The 19292-nt window shown below is 41.1% G+C and overlaps 1 protein-coding gene across 2 annotated transcripts; it reads left to right on the plus strand.

Annotated features, from left to right (window-relative positions):
• The first annotated feature begins 288 nt into the window (after positions 1-288).
• Positions 289-16907, plus strand: LOC140134824 (germ cell-specific gene 1-like protein). 2 transcript variants are annotated; one of them, XM_072155491.1, is made up of 6 exons: positions 289-475; positions 10065-10729; positions 12154-12201; positions 13299-13451; positions 14289-14400; positions 16314-16907. In XM_072155491.1, exons 2-6 carry the CDS (start codon positions 10405-10407, stop codon positions 16642-16644), a joined length of 969 nt encoding a protein of 322 aa, XP_072011592.1. In that variant the 5' UTR covers positions 289-475; positions 10065-10404; the 3' UTR covers positions 16645-16907. The 2 variants fall into 2 exon arrangements, with proteins under 2 accessions (XP_072011592.1, XP_072011591.1); XM_072155490.1 differs by lacking the exon at positions 289-475 and adding an exon at positions 7122-7341.
• Positions 16908-19292: the final 2385 nt, after the last annotated feature.

The following is a 19292-nucleotide window of genomic DNA, read 5'->3' on the forward strand; positions in this document are numbered from 1 at the left end:
TTGTGTAAGCTGTATTTGTTTGTAATTGTAAAAAAGGGAAAAAAAAACAATAAAAAGTTTAACAGAAAAAATATAGATATTAAAAAAAGTTAGTGATTTTTGAGGGCGGGGAGCAAAAAAAAAACGGAAACATGAATAAATGAAAAACGGCAATGGCCTTAAGGGGTTAATTGCTTTGTAATAGGCTTTGGCGTAGAGGAAAAAGAAAAAATGAAGTGTCTTTATTGCAGTTCCTAAAGCAGCCACGTGGTGGCAGCATCTCCCTGCACAAGGGGCAGAGCCGGAGCCTGGCATTCATCATACTGTTCTGCACTGCACCACCAGCTGAGTGCTAACTGGATAAAAAATGGCCAGGTTTTTCTCCTTTTTATATAGGAAATCTTAGAAAACCCTGACATGGACCTAGACACAACAGGTTCAGCCAACGCCATCCTGCAGCCGTCCATCCCGACAGCGACACAAGGCCACGTAATATGTAAGTAGGCTTTTTTTTTTGCGTAAGTGTAAACGGGCAGGAATATTAGGGCATGTGATTTTTAGGGATGGTATATTGCGCTTGAGCGTAGGTTGGTAAAAGTTATACTGCCCCTAGGTGGATAATAGGTGTAAGGGCCTGGTGCTCCCATTCAGCAAGGTTACCTGTGAAAAAGTGATAGGGGAAGGTTTCCCTTATAGCCTGTTGCATATATTTATATATACATTATCTATCAGTATCAATCCTGAAACTTCCATATACCATCCGCTACATGAAATACTGATGAGATGGATATAGAAGCGGAATAAATAGCTTCGGTCTATCCTATGATGCCGTGTTGGGTGGTGACGAGAGGCTATAGCCTATGACATGATCAGTATACAGTGTCTACAAGTGTCCATAGAGATCCTGCGCAGATTCCCCGGATTGGTGGAAATTGGAATTACACACGGCTCAATATCAACTTTTTGTATATTGTCATGTCAGGCGGATGTGATCGTGAATGGTCACATGGAAATTGTATATAATGGACTTAGAGCAAAGACGTAATAAAGACAAAAAGAGATACATAAAATATATACTATACAGGCAGTCCCCAGGATACATACAAGATAGGGTCTGTAGGTTTGTTCTTAAGTTGAATTTGTATGTAAGTCGGAACTGTATATTTTATCATTGTAACCCCAGCCAGAACTTTTTTGGTTTCTGTGACAATTGGATTTAAAAAATGTTGGATTGTCATAAGAACCAGGATAACACTAAAGCTTCATTACAGACACCTGTGATAACTGTTATAGCTGATTATTGTGGCCTAGGACTAAAGTACATTAAATTACCAACATCCAGAGGTCCGTTTTTAACTAGGGGTCGTATGTAAGTGGAGTGTTCTTAAGTAGGGGACCGCCTGTATATAGATCTGAGATCTATTATTCGGGCTGCCCCAATTTCCAGTCCTTCTTTGCACTGAAAAGAACGTCTTTGGAGCTTGTACATGTATTTAGGAAGTGTCTGCGCCAGTGTTGTGTCGCGGCTGCACTGTGTCCGATAAGAAAATAAGTGCACCTAGAGAATAAAATAAGTGCACCTAGAGAATAAAATAAGTGCACCTAGAAAATAAAATAAGTGCACCTAGAGAATGAAATAAGTGCACCTAGAGAATAAAATTAGTGCACCTAAAGGCACGTGTTACCGCTTTGTCGGAGTTTGCGCCACATTGAATACAGCGACTCGTCAGAATTGTGTTGCATGCTCTATGTTAAAGGTGCACCTAAAAAAAGTTGGGTGCACACTTCCCGAGCAGTGCAGGGGGCACCAGTTTTCAATAATCTGGTGCACCCTGAACACTGCACATAGTGCAGATTGCACTGCTTTTAATAAATCTGGGCCATATTGTAGTGATTTAACCCCTTAACGCTCTGCGCCGTAGCTCTACGGCGCAGAGGTATAAGGGAAGTATGAAGAGGGCTCACGGGCTGAGTCCTCTTCATACAGAGGTGGGGGTTTTTGCATTTTGCACAAAACCCCCACCGCTAATAACCGCGGTCGGTGCTTGCACCGATCGCGGCTATTAACCCTCTAAACGCCGCCCGCAAAGTCGCGGGCGGCGTTTAAAAGACGGCGCGCTCATTGTAATGTAAGACCTGCAAAAACGCCATATATTGCAATACTGTAGTATTGCAGTATATGGTAGGAGCGATCTGATCATCTAGGGTTATTGTACCCTAGATGGTCTAAAAAATAGTGAAAAAAAAAAGAAAAAAAAAAGTTTAAAAAATAAAAAAAATTAATAAAATATTAAAAGTTCAAATCACCCCCCTTTCCCTAGAACGGATATAAAACATAACAAACAGTAAAAATCACAGACATATTAGGTATCGCCGCGTCCCAAAATGCCCGATCTATCAAAATATAAAAACGGTTACGGCCGGCGGTGACCTCCGAGGCGGGAAATGGCGCCCAAATGTCCGAAATGCGACTTTTACACCTTTTTACATAACATAAAAAATGAAATAAAAAATGATCAAAATGTCGCACAGACCTCAAAATGGTAGCAATGAAAACGTCGCCTCATTTCGCAAAAAATGACCCCTCACACATTTCCGTGCGCCAAAGTATGAAAAAGTTATTAGCGTCAGAAGATGGCAAAAAATTTTTTTTCTTTTTTGTACACATTCGTTTAATTTTTGAAAATGTATTAAAACACAATAAAACCTATATAAATTTGGTATCACCGCGATCGCACCGAACCAAAGAATAAAGTAGGCGTGTTATTTGGAGCGAAGAGTGAAAGTCGTAAAAACTGAGCCCACAAGAACGTGACGCACGTGCGGTTTTTTTTCAATTTTTCCACATTTGGAATTTTTTTTCAGCTTCGCAGTACACGGCATGTTAAAATAAATAACATTACGGGAAAGTAAAATTTGTTACGCACAAAATAAGCCCTCACACAGGTCTGTACACGTAAAAATGAAAAAGTTATGGATTTTTGAAGTTGGAGAGCGAGAAATGAGCCGGAAAACCCTCCGTCCTTAAGGGGTTAATGGCCCTATATTTTTTTTTTTTTGTTGTTTTTTTGTTTTGTTGATCAAAATCCATCATGATTAACCAGGGACACTTACTCATAGATCCCAGCACTGCGGCTATGGTAATCTTCTTTTTTCTAGATCTAAAATCAACTTTTACATTTATGCTAATTATCCAAAAGGCCTCTGGTGGGTGTTTCCAAAGCCCTCAGTGCTGTAGCTTAAAGGGAACCTTTTGTCAGCAACTGGCCTGTCACGGGTGCCTGCGACCCATGTCCCAGATCGCAGAAGCACCATGCCCCTTTCCGCGGCTCCCACTCTCCCCTTCATCACTCACCTCTCCACGCTCGCAGATTTAAAGGCCCAGCACACTGCTGATTGGCGCTGGCTACTTCCCGGAATTGCTTGAAAGCCGGCTTCTCCCATCACCCCCTGCTGGATCTTCGTGCTCATGCCGGTGAGAAAGCTATTTCCTGCGCGTTACTTCTGTGTATTGACCTCCCGTTGTGACCCCAGACCTGTTCCCGAATGCGCACCTCCGCTGCCAACCCGGACCTCTTGCTCCGTCTCTGACCCTGAAATTTTACCACCTGTCCTGACCTCCACCCTGTCCCGGACTTCGTACCTGCCTGCCAACTTTTTACCTCGACCTTGGCTGCCACCGCGGACAAGTCACGCCTGTGGAACGACCTGGTGGTACCACGCAGCAACAATCCAACCCACTTTGTGCCGGGCTCTGGTGAAGACCGGGTGCAACTTAGACTCCGGTCCCAGGTGTTGGCTTGTGTCATCCTCGCGGTGGTCCAGGGGGTTCACTATCCCAGAAGCCTGACACGGTCTAATAAACCACTACCAGAACATTGTCGAGCAGCGTAACACCTTCTAGATTTTGTTTCTTTCATGGTCCAGTGTGGTGGCATCAACCTGAAAATCAACTTTGAAGTGAGAATTAAATAAATGTATAAAGTCAAGGAGGCGGAGAGTTTAACAATGAGGTCAAGGTGGGGAGGTCTGAACGCCTCTTCCTCTGTTAAAATGAGCAGAGCAGGTCAGAGCAGAGGGAATTGGGTGAGACATGTTCTGCTTACTGTAAGAGCCTGTGAATCTGCAGTACTTAGGTGCTCTGGTAACACTCCCAGAACCCTTTATTCTCATTAGCATAATTTTATAAGTTGATTTTAGATGGAAGAAGGTTATGGATAACAAATATAAGTAGATTACTACAGTCACCGTGCCTGGGTCTATGAGTAAGTGTCCCTGGTTTATCATGATGGATTCCTTTAAAGGAAATCTAACACTCATATATAGCTGTATACAACTTTAATGCTGCTGGGTAGCTCCCAGCAGGGTAAATACATTAATGGGATAGTTTAATTGAACTACCCCTTTAAGGGCAAAAGTGACTGCGACCTGAAGAGGTAAACAGAAAAAAAAAAACCTGCATTACAGAAGAGTATTTGGAACTTTGGTTTGTAATAAGCCATATATTTACCTCTTTTTGCTTTATGGTAAAATTTTGCTTTAACTGTACTTAAACAAAATAAACACTTTTCGAGAACGACATATTTTTGGAATTCTTAAATTTTTCAACTCCCACTAATATTATGCAGCAGTGTGTCATACGCAATCCTGAACATTCCCTCTGTTTGGAAACAAACACCATATGCGAGTGGTGAAGTATATGGCGGTGAGTCACCGCTGTGACATAACTCTGACTCCGCTGCCTTTATATGTAGAAAATCAGCAGATTTTTTTGAGCAGAGAAACATCGGCTTTGCCAATCGTAATGACAAAAAGTCCCAGAGGGTGTATCGGTTGCCCACATTTTATGCCTGCAAAACAAAGTTCCATCTATAATTCCCAAATTTTCATTGAAAATAAAAGATTTAAAGGGATCCTGTCATGAGATTTTTTTGTCACTGACCCAAGGATGTGCAGCATCAAGTGATGACCTTTCCTATGGTTCCTTTAACTAACCCAAAAATTCAGATTGGCTGATGCTAATTTCTTGTATCCTCAATCACTGCGCCAGCACAGTCTTGCAGAATCTAGCGCAATGGTGCTCTTTAACTAAGGGTCCGAATCGCGCATTTTCGTCAGGTTTCCTGAATATTTCCGATTTGCACTGAATTGCCCCAGGATTTTGGCGCACGCAATCAGATTATGTCGCATCGGCGTCGGCTTTCACACAACAGAAATGGGGGCGTGGTCGTCGGAAAACCTGACGGATTCGGAAAAACCGCGGAATTTAAAAAAAAATTTGTGTCGCAAGAACAGCACTCACATACACCGGAACGAAGAAGGTGAACTCCGGCGGACCTCGGCGCAGCAGGGGTGCAGCAGGAGACCAGCACTGGGGGATCCCCTCCAGGAGAAGCCCCTGCTGAGGAGATCACTAGGTGCTGGGTGTCACACACCTGGGTGCTGCTGTGAGGGTTATCTTCATTCTGGGCTGTGGGAGAAGCAGAGAGGAGCTTGTAGCAGGATCACATGTAAGTGCCTGAATCTAACATTGCGCCTAAACTGCGCCAAAATTGCGCCTAAACTGTGTTAAAGTAAAGTGATTAATAAGAGGCAGAAAATATACTTATCACAGATGGTGATAATTCTGGCAAAACAGTGCGCCAGAATTTAGGCGCAACTACTACACTTATTAACAAAACTGTCCTAAGACAGAATGGAGCTTTCTACACTTAGGCGCACAAAAGTGATAAATGTGGCCCTTAACTCAATGTCCATAATGTCCAATGTAACATAACGATTAATTATGGCATTTAACTCAATGTCTGAAATGCTACTTTTTCAACATTTTGTAACATGAAAAAAATTGTAAAAAATTCATAAAAAGTGATCAAAAGATTAACATACTGGGATCACCTACAAAAGGTGTCCGGCGCTCCGGGCTGCTAATTATGCACGCCGCCGCACCTCACTCTCTCATGCTAGAAGAGGGAAGTGTTGTCAGACGAGAGGTGTGAATTTACGCCTCCTGCATGATAGATGCTTCCCTCTAACATGTTAGAGACTGAGGTGACGTCACACAGGAGGCGTGCATTATTGATGTTGATCCGGGCGGTGTCCTTCTCTAAACTGGAAAAGAAACTTATAATTAGCAGCCCGGAGCATGAAGACAAGATGTCCGGTGATTCAGGCTGCTAATTATAAGTTTCTTGGTGATCCTGGCATGTCAAGCTTAGACCCTATATCCCTGCACCCATCATCCCATTATCACTCTATACCCCATGTCCCCCATCCCTCACCCCATTTCCCTCGATCCCCTATTCTCTAAATACTAATTTTAATTTGGTCCTGCCAATAAAGCTTCTCTGAATTGAACTGATACAGTATAAAATAGATATGAGATAGATAGATAGATAGATATGAGATAGATAGATGATAGATAGATAGATATGAGATAGATAGATAGATATGAGATAGATAGATAAATAGATAGGAGATAGATAGATAGATAGATAGATAGATAGATAGATAGATATGTGATAGATAGATATTAGATAGATAGATAGGAGATAGATAGATAGATAGATAGATAGATAGATAGATAGATAGATAGATAGATAGATAAATAGATAGGAGATAGATAGATAGATAGATAGATAGATAGATAGGAGATAGATAGATAGATAGATAGATAGATAGATAGATAGATGATAGATAGATAGATATGTGATAGATAGATAGATAGATAGATAGATAGATAGATAGATAGATAGATAGATAGGAGATAGATAGATAGATGATAGATAGATAGATAGATAGATAGATAGATAGATAGATAGGAGATAGATAGATAGATAGATAGATAGATAGATATTAGATAGATAGGAGATAGATAGATAGATAGATAGATATGTGATAGATAGATAGATAGATATGTGATAGATAGATAGATAGATAGATAGATAGATATGAGATAGATAGATAGGAGATGGATAAATAGATATATATGAGATTAGATATATGTATAGACAGTCTTGTTCTGTAGGGCTATCTCCGTTCCTCCCTCGTGATTTCGTAGCCAGATCTATAATGAAGTCAGCTGTTGGCGACAGATAATTCCGTGCCCAGATATCTGCTAATGTTTATAAAATCCTGTAAATCTCCCATAAAACTGGTGTTGTGTTATCCGGGCAGATAATGAGGGCATTTTAATCAGCTTTCCTCATTCTCACACATAATAAGAGCCGGGCTGGTGAGGTGGAGCAGACATCATCCCCCGGCTCGTCAAATGCTGAGACTCTCACATCTTCTCCTCACATCATCTGCCGCGTCCATGAGGTAACCGGCTGGGACCCTCCTCAGTAATTCCCTGGAGCCCTCCATGTAAGTGCCTCCTCAATATTCTCTTTCATTTCAGCTTTTCCTGCCTTTTCTCCGCAGGGAGACCTGCCTTAGTTCTGTCTCCACATTGTAATGGAGGATTTTCAAGTTTAACTATTTCTTTACTTTAACTTTGTGGAGATGTAATTGTTAACACTTGAAGGTCCAGTAGATAATTAGATGGGACACGGCTACATTTCTATAGACAGTAGATAGGTTTGCTATGGCTATGCTACAACTGCATAGTAACCCCTTCAGCAATGTAAATATTTACAGAGCATTAAGGGGGCTTGTTTTCTGCGGGACAAACTGTACTTCCTACTGACCCCATTTAATATCCCATGCAATGTATTGAGAAAAAAAAATCTGAGAAGCTGTTGTGCCATATTCTAGCAACTTTTGTTTTTACTGCTTTACTGTGCGGACCGATTACACATTCCCTACATTCTTTGGGTCTTTACCATCACTAAGATACCAAACGTACATACAGGCAGTCTCTGGGTTACATACATGATCGGTTCTGTAGGTTTCTATCACTAATTTGCACCTAAAAAGATACAAAAAAGGCGCAAAAATGCACCTACTCTGAGCAGGTGCACTTCCAAAAAAAAAAATCACTTTTCATTACTGAAAACAAAGGTTTTCTCTTCCCAAATGAAGAATTACCTCTATGCAACATAAAAAAAATCCTTCAGCTGAGGTTTAAAATGTAAAATTTCTCGAGTAACAACTTCATCATTGTCTATGGGATCATCTCTGGGAGTGATTATTGTCTTATTGTACAGATCTGAGAATATTATCAGTCTCCATTTCATGTAAATTATAATAAAAAAGGCAAGAACAAACCAGGCGCAAAAACAGGCGAACCTGAGACCCCACTATGATTAATGTCCACCATGGATTTTAAAACTTTTGGGTTGACATGGTTAACAGGATTACCAATAAAGCTTCATTGCAGACACCTTTTATAGCACTTACAGAGGATCATTGTACACTAGTGCTAAAGTACAGTAAATTACCAACAACCAGAGGTCCGTTTGTAACTAGGGGTCGTCTGTAAGTCGTGCATTCTTAAGTCGGGGACCGCCTGTATAGTTTTTGTTATGTTTTAATATATCTAAAAAAATTTAAAAACATTCCTTTGTATTACCATATTTCAATGTTCAAAACTTTCTAATATTTTGTGTACAGATCTGTGTGAGGTGTTAGATTTTGATAACTGTTTTTTAAAAATTTTACTCAGTGGCAAACCGTCCAGAATCATTGATTTTGGCGTTTTTTTTCTCCGTGACCACATTTACCTGGCCTCAGACTTATCTGTGGGACCTCAAATACGACTTAGAGCACAAAAAATCCAGCAGTCCAAGACACTATTGGATAAGTAAAGCCACTGGGGCTTATTTACTGAGGGTCCGCGGCACACTTTAGTCGGCTTTTCTGACATTTTGGGGGATTGCACAGCCGTGACAGGTATTTAGCAGGGCATTGTGTCGCAGCTGCGCCGGCTTTTATGCTACACAAATCGGCGGGTGGGACGTCGGACGATCCAACTGATTCGGACTGAGCGCGGAATTTAACATTCAAATTTTGTCGCAAGACCAAGCACTTACATGCACTGGGGAGAAGAAGGTGAACTCCGGTGGACCTGAGTGGGGAAGTGACACATGCAGGATATCGGGCGCACCATCTTAGTGAATCGCGGCACAGTGCATTATACACGGACTTTCGGTAAACTCCAGCGGCCGGGTAAGTCAAGGGGGGTCATTTACTAAGGGCCCAATTCGCGTTTTCCTGACGTGTTACCCGAATATTTCCGATTTGTGCCGATTTCCCCTGAATTGCCCCGGGATTTTGGCGCACGCGATCAGATTGTGGCGCATCGGCGCTGGCATGCACGCGACGGAACTAGGGGGGCGTGGCCGAACGAAAACCCGACGTATTTAAAACAAAAAATGTGTAGCGGAGCTTGCACTTACCTTCACTGCCTTAATAAATCCCGGCCGGACCCGAATCCAGCGCAGAGAACGCGCCGTTGGATCGCGAATGGACCGGGTAAGTAAATCTGCCCTAATGTCTTCACTTCTACTGAGCACATAGAGTTCCAGCAGTTCTACCCCCAAAAATTAAGCAGTCCTCTTCTATCCCAGAAATAGGGGATCTTTTGTGATCATTAATTCATCGCCAAGGATTTGGTTAAAATGATGTTGTCAAATACTTTTTATAGAAAGACTTAAAGGGATTGCTCAAGACAATTACTACTTGTTAGTTTATTAACAATAGCTCACTGGGGGTCTCTATTGCAATGTTCTATTGCTCTATTGCTCCTCCTGCACTATAACATGCTGCCTGCAGATAGGACACTATGTACAATCTGCTCAGCTCCTCCTGCTCTATAACATGCTGCCTGCAGATAGGACACTATGTACAATCTGCTCAGCTCCTCCTGCTCTATAACATGCTGCCTACAGATAGGACACTATGTACAATCTGCTCAGCTCCTCCTGCTCTATAACATGCTGCCTGTAGATAGGACACTATGTACAATCTGCTCAGCTCCTCGTCAGCTTTTCCTGCTCTATTTCATGTTGTCTACAAATAATGTACATAACGTACTGCAGATGTGCATTCAGAATGTCATATAAAATCACTCTATTTTGATGCAGTTTGTACTTTAGCAGCAAATTCGCCCTGTAGCTCATTTATACTTTTATTTTTATATATTTCAGAATGCACTGAAAACAAAACCCATTGAAAATGTTTCAGCAAAGACTGTCCTTACCCTCTGCAGTTATATATGCAACTTCAGTATCCAGTGAATAGTAAAGCGCTTACACATTTGTATCTATCAGAGATGTATGAATAATGACAAGATAAAATAACCAACTTAAAGGAGGAATACATAAAAAAAAAAACAATTCACCAAACTTACCGATCGGCCATGGCTCGCAAAAAACATGCAGTACATTCCTTGCCTTCATAGAGACCTGTGAGAGGGTCTGTAGCCACCTATGAAGACACAGAAGATTACTCATATTCACTCCTGGATTTCTAGCTCCTCCATCCAGTATGGAATTAAGCCGGAAGAACAGGTCCCTCCTCTCCGTGGTACTAAACCTTCTGGCTTTGAGTTTCTCCGTGGCAGCTTTCTTCACCAGTTACTGGTGCGAGGGGACCCACAAAGTGGTGAAACCCCCCTGTCTGTCAGCCGTGAAAAGTAAGAACTGCCAAGTGCTGAGCCTAAACAGCACCGCAACCAACAGCGAACTCACTGACACCAACGGAACGCAGGACCAGAACCTGGTCCACTATAACTGGGAGACTGGCGATGACAAGTATGCCTTTAAGTACTTTCATACTGGGTTTTGGTTCTCCTGTGAAAAGCACCAAGGCGGTAAGTATATAGATAAAGGGAGACAAAGTATATTCTGGATGGGGAGTTTAACGCAATACGCTCGTGGCATGATCGGGGATGTTACAGGGCTAGCACTGGGTTAGGGGTGGCCCCAACACTATGCTAGGTCCCCCAGGCACTATCGAGGTGTCACCACGTGTTGCTGCTTTCCTTAAGGGATGGTTAGACGCAGTGCACCCCAAACAGTGAACATCTGCCTTCTTCAGGTGCAAAGAAATACAAGCAAATCTCTAATCACCTCCCTGGCAGAAGAAGGTTACCCTGGTCACAGGATAGGAGCAAAGGGTCTATGGCAGAGTATTCCCGTCACAGCTTCTTCTTGTGGTTGCTCTGGTAGACTTACAGTTTTCTCCTCCAAGCTCTGTTACCTAACTGCAAGACACTAAGGACTGGGACTGTTCTCATCATACATCATAGACTTACATGGAGTCCCCAATAATATCCTATGGCAGAAAGCTTATAAAGTGGTAAACAACTTTCCAGACAGCACCTGTCATTCTAAAGGCTAGGCTGACTGCTTCTCTGGTAAACAAGTCTGTTTATCTCCTGTAGACAATTTCTTCTAGAGCTGTGGAAAATCACTAGCATCTCTTTAATTAGAGATACACAATCAGATATGAACCCTTTATACATCTCTATACAGATACAGTACTGATAAACAGAATGGGGGTCATTTATCTATATTTCCCCCTTCTCTCACTCATTTTGTGCCTGTTATGAGTCTATTTTTTGCACTTTATTTGTTTTTATCGTTTTGGCAAATTTTTAAAAAGGCGCAATTTGTTGCGCAAATCCTACCATTGCCTTTCCAAAGCCTGGTCAGGACTGGCGTGTTATGGTGCAATTATTTGCGCCCATAGAGGTGCAATAGTACAATAAATCGGACGCCAATATCTGTATAGAGGCGCAATGTAATGACAAATATGGCGCAAAAAAAACAAGACGAATTGAGGCGTAACATCCCAAAAACGCAAAATAGGCGCAAAACATCCATTATGCAACAAAAAGGCGCAAAAACACCAACAGAAGGAAAAGATAAATGACCCCCAATGTATGTAACAAAACACTATAGATTAATGCAAGTTAACCCTTGATGTAAAATAGAGTAAGAAGTGATAACTTCCTATAGGGGAAATATACAGATGCCCCAAAATATCCAAAGTTTTAAGCTACTCTGAACAAGGGCACTACGGGGTATTACAGGGGGTTTATATTTGTATTTAGGTAAGTCAGTGCAAGCTAAGACTAAACAGTATAAAACTGTTCCATCGACTCCAGATTTACCACTGATTTACATGTCTAGATTTTAGAGTATACTGCCAGGTCTATGAGGTGGCACTTGTAGTTTAGTAAATACCCCCCACTGTTATCATGTATAACTTTTGTCATGTATTTTGTTTCAGAAGAGGCATGCCGCAGCTTTATAGAATTATCCCCAGAATCAGAAAAAGGTACCAGACGTCTGATATTTCTATTCGATTTATAAATTAAACATGTAACTTTTATTGTAACCTGTCAAGCAAAAGAGAGTGGTTCAAACTTACAATCAAAATAACCACTAATAACAGATTTTTCACTCTTAAGGATCAGCAAAAAGCAATATATATTTGAAAAAGACATAATTAAAAAAAATGACATTTTATATATAGATGCAGAACCAGCACCAAGCTTAGGACTTAGATACAGTACCAGAAAGTAGGTGACTTTATACAGTTCCAGAACTTAGAGAGAGTTAACTTCACAGATAAAGTACCAGAACTAAGCATACTTCATAGATACAGTACTAGATCAAAGCTTACATATATACACTAGTAGAACCAATATTGCTACACAAATACAGTACCAGAATTAAGCTTTCTACCTAAATATAATATCAGAACCAAGCCTATATACATTACTAAAACTAAATTTATTTCAATGAAAATATTTTATGGTTCGGGACCAGCACCATACTTAAGATGTAGATATAGTACCAGAAACAAGATGACTTTACACAGTACCAGAACTTAGAGTTTAGAGAGAGTTAACTTCACAGATAGAGTACCAGAACTAAGCATACTACATAGATACAGTACTAGATCAAAGCTTACTACATATATACAGTACTAGAACCAATCTTACTACACAAATACAGTACCAAAACGAAGCTTTCTACCTAAATATAATATCAGAACCGAACCTACTTTATATATTACTAAAACTTAATTTATTTCAATGAAAATATTTTATGGTGCGGGACTGGCACCATACTTAAGATGTAGATACAGTACCAGAAACAATGTGACTCTACACAGTACCAGAACCAAGTTAACTTCATAGAGTACCAGAACGAAGTTTACTACATCAATAAAATACCAGAACCAAGCTTACTACATATACAGTAGCAGAACCAAGCCTACTACATAGATAGAGTACCAGAACCAACTGCAGGATTGTTGGTCGCCTGATTCCGCTCTTCATGTCCACTGCATTTTATCATGGACCATTGCAGTACAGGCAGGTAAAGGGCTCTGATCCTCACTGTAGTCCTCCTCTCTGTGTGTTACAGGTGTCCTCTGGTTGTCGGTGATCTCAGAGTTTTTATACATCATCTTGCTCAGTCTCGGTTTTCTGCTCATGTGCTTGGAATTGTTCACTTCCAGTAACTTCATAGATGGCTTGAAAATCAATGCATTTGCTGCCATCATTACAGTGCTATCAGGTAAGTGATCTCTGGTCTCCAGGGCTTCTGCTCCTGTTGTCTATACACTGTGCACATGATGAGTAAACCAATCACTGGCCTCAATGGTCACAGATTTATACACAAGTAACTGCTGAGTCCAGTGATTGGTTTAGGGTCACATGCATAAGGTGATGTCATCACTCCCAGGATGATGGGACTGGAACCAAAGAGGATGCTGGAACTGGAAGAGAGAGAGGAGTCTCCATATTGGGGTTTCCAAGAATGGTTAAACCAATTCCACTGTAACAGTTGTATTGCTCTAGTAGTAGTATGGCACTACCAATAAAGTGGATAAGACTCTGTTCACACATGCACTTAAGTATTTTGGTTGGGCCTGGTAGTTTTGATGGCAAAAATAGTGTAGTATGTAATGACTGAACCTCAATAACCTCACTATGAGTGAATGAAATCCATCAGGATCCAATGGAATAAATTATGAATCATTAGTATCAACCAAACACTGATACCATATACCGTATTTTTCGGACTTTAAGGCGCACAAAAAATCCTTTGATTTTCTCAGAAATCAAAGGTGTGCCTTATAGTCCAGTGCGCCTTATATATGAACCGTACTTACAGACAACAGCTGCCTTGAACTGTGCACAGGTCTGCTGCCTGCTGGTCATTCATCCTTATAATCTGGTGCGCCTTCTAATCCGGCGTGCCTTATATATGAACCTAGATGTTTTAGCAGGCATTTATTGATGGTGCGCCTTACACTCCAGTGTGCCTTATAGTCTGAAAAATACTGTATATACAGTATATGTATGATATTGTATGATACTGGACTGACCCTGCTGACCCTCTGCTTACCAGGACTTCTCGGCATGGTAGCCCATATGATGTACATGACCGTGTTTCAGGTGACGGTGAACCTTGGCCCAAAGGATTGGAGACCACAGACATGGTATTATGGTTGGTCTTTTGGGTGAGTACGTAAAAGAAACATGAATATTAATATATAAAATCACAATATACTGCGTAAAAACAGCAGCAATAGCTTCTCACCTCTAGTTCCCTGCTATATGTTAATTAAGCTCTCCATAAAAGAACACATAAGAAAATTATCCATAATAGTATGAACCTTATTCCAGCAAAGTTTCTAGATTATAAAAAAAAAAAAAAAACGTAGAAAATAATCTATATTATAAACATTTCAGAAACCACTTAGAATTAAAGGGGTATTCCCACGAAGACCAGTTTTTTATATGTACAAAATAATGCATTCTCTAATTCACTGTTAGCATTTCACAGTCACTGTTGCAGCATTTTACAGATATAAGTCCAAACTGTCTCTATCAGTCCTGGTGTACACAATTTTAGTTGCCCTTAGACACGACCCAGTAACTTCTAACTTAGGGTCAGGTGGCGGCCATCTTGGATGAGATTGTGCAGCTGAACTGTCTGTCTAAGCTGTGTGTAGCCAAGCCCCCTGCACGGAGCTCAGAGACACTCACTGATTACTTTCTGAGCAGAGAGAGAGAGGCTACAAACTACAAGCTACAAGGAGATAAGTGATCCGGGGGAAGGGGGAGGCAAGCACATATCTGTGAGATGTAGCAGGGCTTACAGTGTAACAGTGTAATGGTCTATCAGCCTCTGTGTAATCATCTCATGCATCTCTCATCTGTCTCATCTCTTTCGATGTGTCAGTGTGTTAGTAAATTGTCAGAAGCCAGATGAAAGTGTATATATACCTTGTACCCTGATAATGTAACCACATTGTCACCCCACAGAACTAGATGGATAATGTTTCTGCTTAGTAAGGCCCCGCCCACACCCTGGGATTTTGCACTGAGCAGCCTAGAGAGTGATAGGAAATAAAACAGCAATAAAACTGAGTAACATTGTAAAGTAAAGGGTTAGAATGATCTTTATTATGTTAACATCACTAGGGGATTGAGATGTGAGAATTTTCTTTTGTGGGAAAAACCCATTAACATCGCTAAGAATTGCTATATAATCAATTCACTGATAGGAATTACTCTGTAAAGAGAACCTGTCACCAGGTTCTACCCCTTTCAACTACCAGATGACTCAGTTCAGGTATGAAAGTTTTTAGAATTCCCTTTAAATTCTAGATCAGGTCAGGCTTGTGGACCTGTGGGCTACAGAGTTGGAGATATGGGCAGCTAAATACATAGTTGGGAATGCATGCTGCAGATAAAGATGAAACTCCCACCTATTTCTTTAACTCCCTGCATATCTCGGTAGTTCAAAGAACCACAAACCTAATGTGATCTGAAAGATGAGATTCTTATGTTTAATACGACAATATGTTTCTAGATAGTGAAGTCAGGGGTGTTTGGAGGGATACTATAATCACAATCTAATAAACCTGGTATGTTTTGGAGTGTGGGAGGAATCCGGAGGACCCAGAGGAAACCCACGCAAACACTTAGAGAACATACAAACTCTTTACAGATATTGACCTGTATGGACTTGAACCCAGGACTGCAGCGCTGCAAGGCTATATTTCTTACCGCTGAACCACCGTGCTGCCCTCCCCTGCAGCCTCTAAAACTTGACTCATCTTGGACAAATATGACTATTCTCTGCTCATTTTCAGATGACTTTGGAGGAGATTTTATAGGTAAACGGGTGAGATTTTAAATAATAAAGAGAATTTTAGAGAGGACATTTCATACCCTAGTAGTTTAATGGGGTAACACCTGGTGATCTCCTTTTCAGTGATTCTAAAGCTCACAAGTGAAGCGAGCTATCGATAACCAGTCAGTCAGGGGTCAATGTTGACATGGGACATAGACCGGTGGGGGAGCAATATGGTATTAATTCGCTTTTATATCTTATTTTTATGATTTTTTCTCCATTTCTTTCCAGCCTGGCTTGGCTCTCCTTTACACTATGCATGTCGGCCTCCGTTCTCACGCTCAACACTTACACCAAAACAATTCTGGAATTCAAGTACAGGAGAAGGATATTTGAAAAGAACGTACGGGAATGTAACCCTTTCCTGGACTCCGAAATGGTGCGATTCCTCTGGGAGAAGTACATCTTCTCTGTGAGCGGATCACTCGAAGACCCCCTGAACTGGCACAAGGGATTCGGCAACCCCATCTTTGTGGACATTGGCAGCATCACCGACCTCCCGGGCGCAGCAAAGGAGGAGGAGAGGAGAATAGACGTTGAGGATGACGGAGAACAGTGCTGATATACATCATATATAACCTTGTACATCTAATATACAGTAATATATCATGTAACCTATGACGCTTATCTGCCTCAGTGATTTACATAGTCGTATCGTGATATCGATAACTAATGTCATTCTGCACAATCCGCACTAGAAATGTCTCCTTACCAGAAATCTTTCCGGATGAATATATTTTATTCCTGGCTGGAAGAACATCAGTACCAGGTATAGCGTAGGAAGGGTTATGTTGTAATATAAAATAAAAACTTATCTTTGCATTTTGACGTGGTGCGGTGTGACTATATATACAGTTGGTATGGAAAGTTTTCAGACCTTTTTAGATTTTTTGCTCTTTTTTTCATTGCAGCCAATTGGTAAGATAAAAAAGTTCTTTTTTTTACTCATTAATGTGCATTCTGCACAGAACCCCCCCCCCCCCCCCCAGAAAAATAGATATTTTTGCTAATTTATTAAACAAGAGAAACTGAACTATCACATGGTCATAAGTATTCAGCCTCTTTGCTGTGACACTCATATATAACTCACATCCTGTCCATTTCCTTCTGATCCTCCTTGAGATGGTTCTACTCCTTCATTGGAGTCCAGCTCTGCTTAATTAAACTGATTGAACTTAATTAGGATAGGCACACACCTGTCTATATAAGATCTCACAGTGAATGTCAGAGCACATTAGAATTATGAGGTCTAAAGAACTGCCCAAGGATCTCAGACAGAGTTGCGGCAAGGCACAGATCTGGACAAGGTTACAAAAGAATGTCTGCAGCTCTCAAGTTTCATAAGAGCACAGTAGCCTTCATAATCCTAAATGGAAAAAAGTTTGAGACGACCACAACTCTACCTTGACCTGGCCATCCAGCCAAATTAAACAATCTTGGGAGAAGAGCCTTGATGAGAGAGGTAAAGAAAACTCTCAAAATCACTGTGGCTGAGCTCCAGAGATGCAGTAGGGAGATGGGAGTCACCTATCTCTGCAGCCTCCAGCAGTCGGGGCTTTATGAGTCTGGAAGCCTCTCCTCTGTGCAAGACATATGAAAGTCGCATACAGTGTGCAAAACACACTCCCAGACTATGAGAGATATGATTCTGATGAGATGAACAACTTTTTGGTGTTAATTCCAAGCAGTATGTGTGGAAAACCAGGTTCTGCTCATCACCTGCCAAATACAATCCAAACAGTGACACATGGTGATGGCAGCATCGGGCTATGGGGGCATGGACAGGACCACTGGAAAGATGAATGTGGCCAAGTACAGAGATATCCTGGATGAGAACCTCTTCCAGATGTTCTAGACCTCAGACTGGGCCAAAGCTTCACCTTCCAACAAGACAATGACCCTAAGCACACAGCTAAAATAACACAGTAGAGGCTTCAGAACATCTCTGTGACCATTCCTGACTGGACCAGCCAGAGCCTAAACCCAATGGAGCATCTCTGGAGAGACTTGTAAATGGCCTCCACTAACGCTCCCCATCAAACCTGAGGATGCATTCACACGGCCGTTGGGGTCTCTTTTGATCTCTTTTGCAAGCCCGCTGAAATCTACTGACAGCAGGGAGCCAACATAGATGGGTGCAATGCCAAGGGCATTCGCATAATTAATGATGAGGCATTTGTAAGTGCAAGGGGGGCATCCAGCCCGGTTTGCAAGGTGCCGGTATTGTTCTTCACACATTTTCCTTCTGGTGAAATTTTAAAATCACTATTTTTGTATTAAGATGTACAGATTTTTAGGGTATGTGCGATTTGGTTGCGGTAAATCAGAGTAATAGACTAGCATTAACTCCTTCCTGGCGTGTGTCGTCCTATTACAGCACAGCCTCATCCTGAGTGTATGGCAGAGCCCTCTCTATGCAGGACCCTATTAATATCATTGGACACACCTCAGGTGAGTTGCATATAAGTTTATAAAGTGTTTTTTAACATTGCAGCCATAGAGAGGGACCATGAATGCCATTTAATTTAAATTGTAGGTTCCTTTTAAGTGTCCCAAATGTTGGTGTATTTGACTGGTATAAACATCATCATGAAGCACTAGACACTTCGATAAAGTTTTAGACTAGTCTAAACTTTGTGCTCCGCCCACTTTTTGTATAGAATCAACTTAAAAGAGGAGTTAAACCGGATCTCCTAAGAGGCTGTGAGTACAGGACAGGAGTCCTAGAATTTGGAAATGCGTCCCTCACACGTAATATATTACCCGCATATGTCATGTACTCATCCAATTGTAGATACACTCACTGCCCGGCATAGAAAAGCTAAATATCTTGTAATTCACCAAACCTGAAATAACTTATTCTTTCCCAATGCTGGACTGTATCTAGGACAAGTGTGTAGATAGAAATCATGTAATGAAAGGAACAATAGCTTGTCCTAGTTTTAACTGCTGCCCGTATTTCTGCTGTACACAGAGGTAAGATAATAATAAGGGTTTTACTTTACCCATAGACAAAATGAGAATAATGCCTGGCATTTATTATATATAACCATGATATATATCTAGACACAATAGGAGAATTCATGAATGTGAGAGAAACGCCAAACCAGGTAGTCAAAAGTACATAGATTAAATTTATAACAAATAGCGTATGGGAAAATAGAGTAATAAATGTGCTGAAATATAACTTTTAATACATAACCCATAAAA

The sequence above is a fragment of the Engystomops pustulosus genome, chromosome 6 (assembly GCF_040894005.1).
Source record: "Engystomops pustulosus chromosome 6, aEngPut4.maternal, whole genome shotgun sequence".
Taxonomy (NCBI): domain Eukaryota; kingdom Metazoa; phylum Chordata; class Amphibia; order Anura; family Leptodactylidae; genus Engystomops; species Engystomops pustulosus.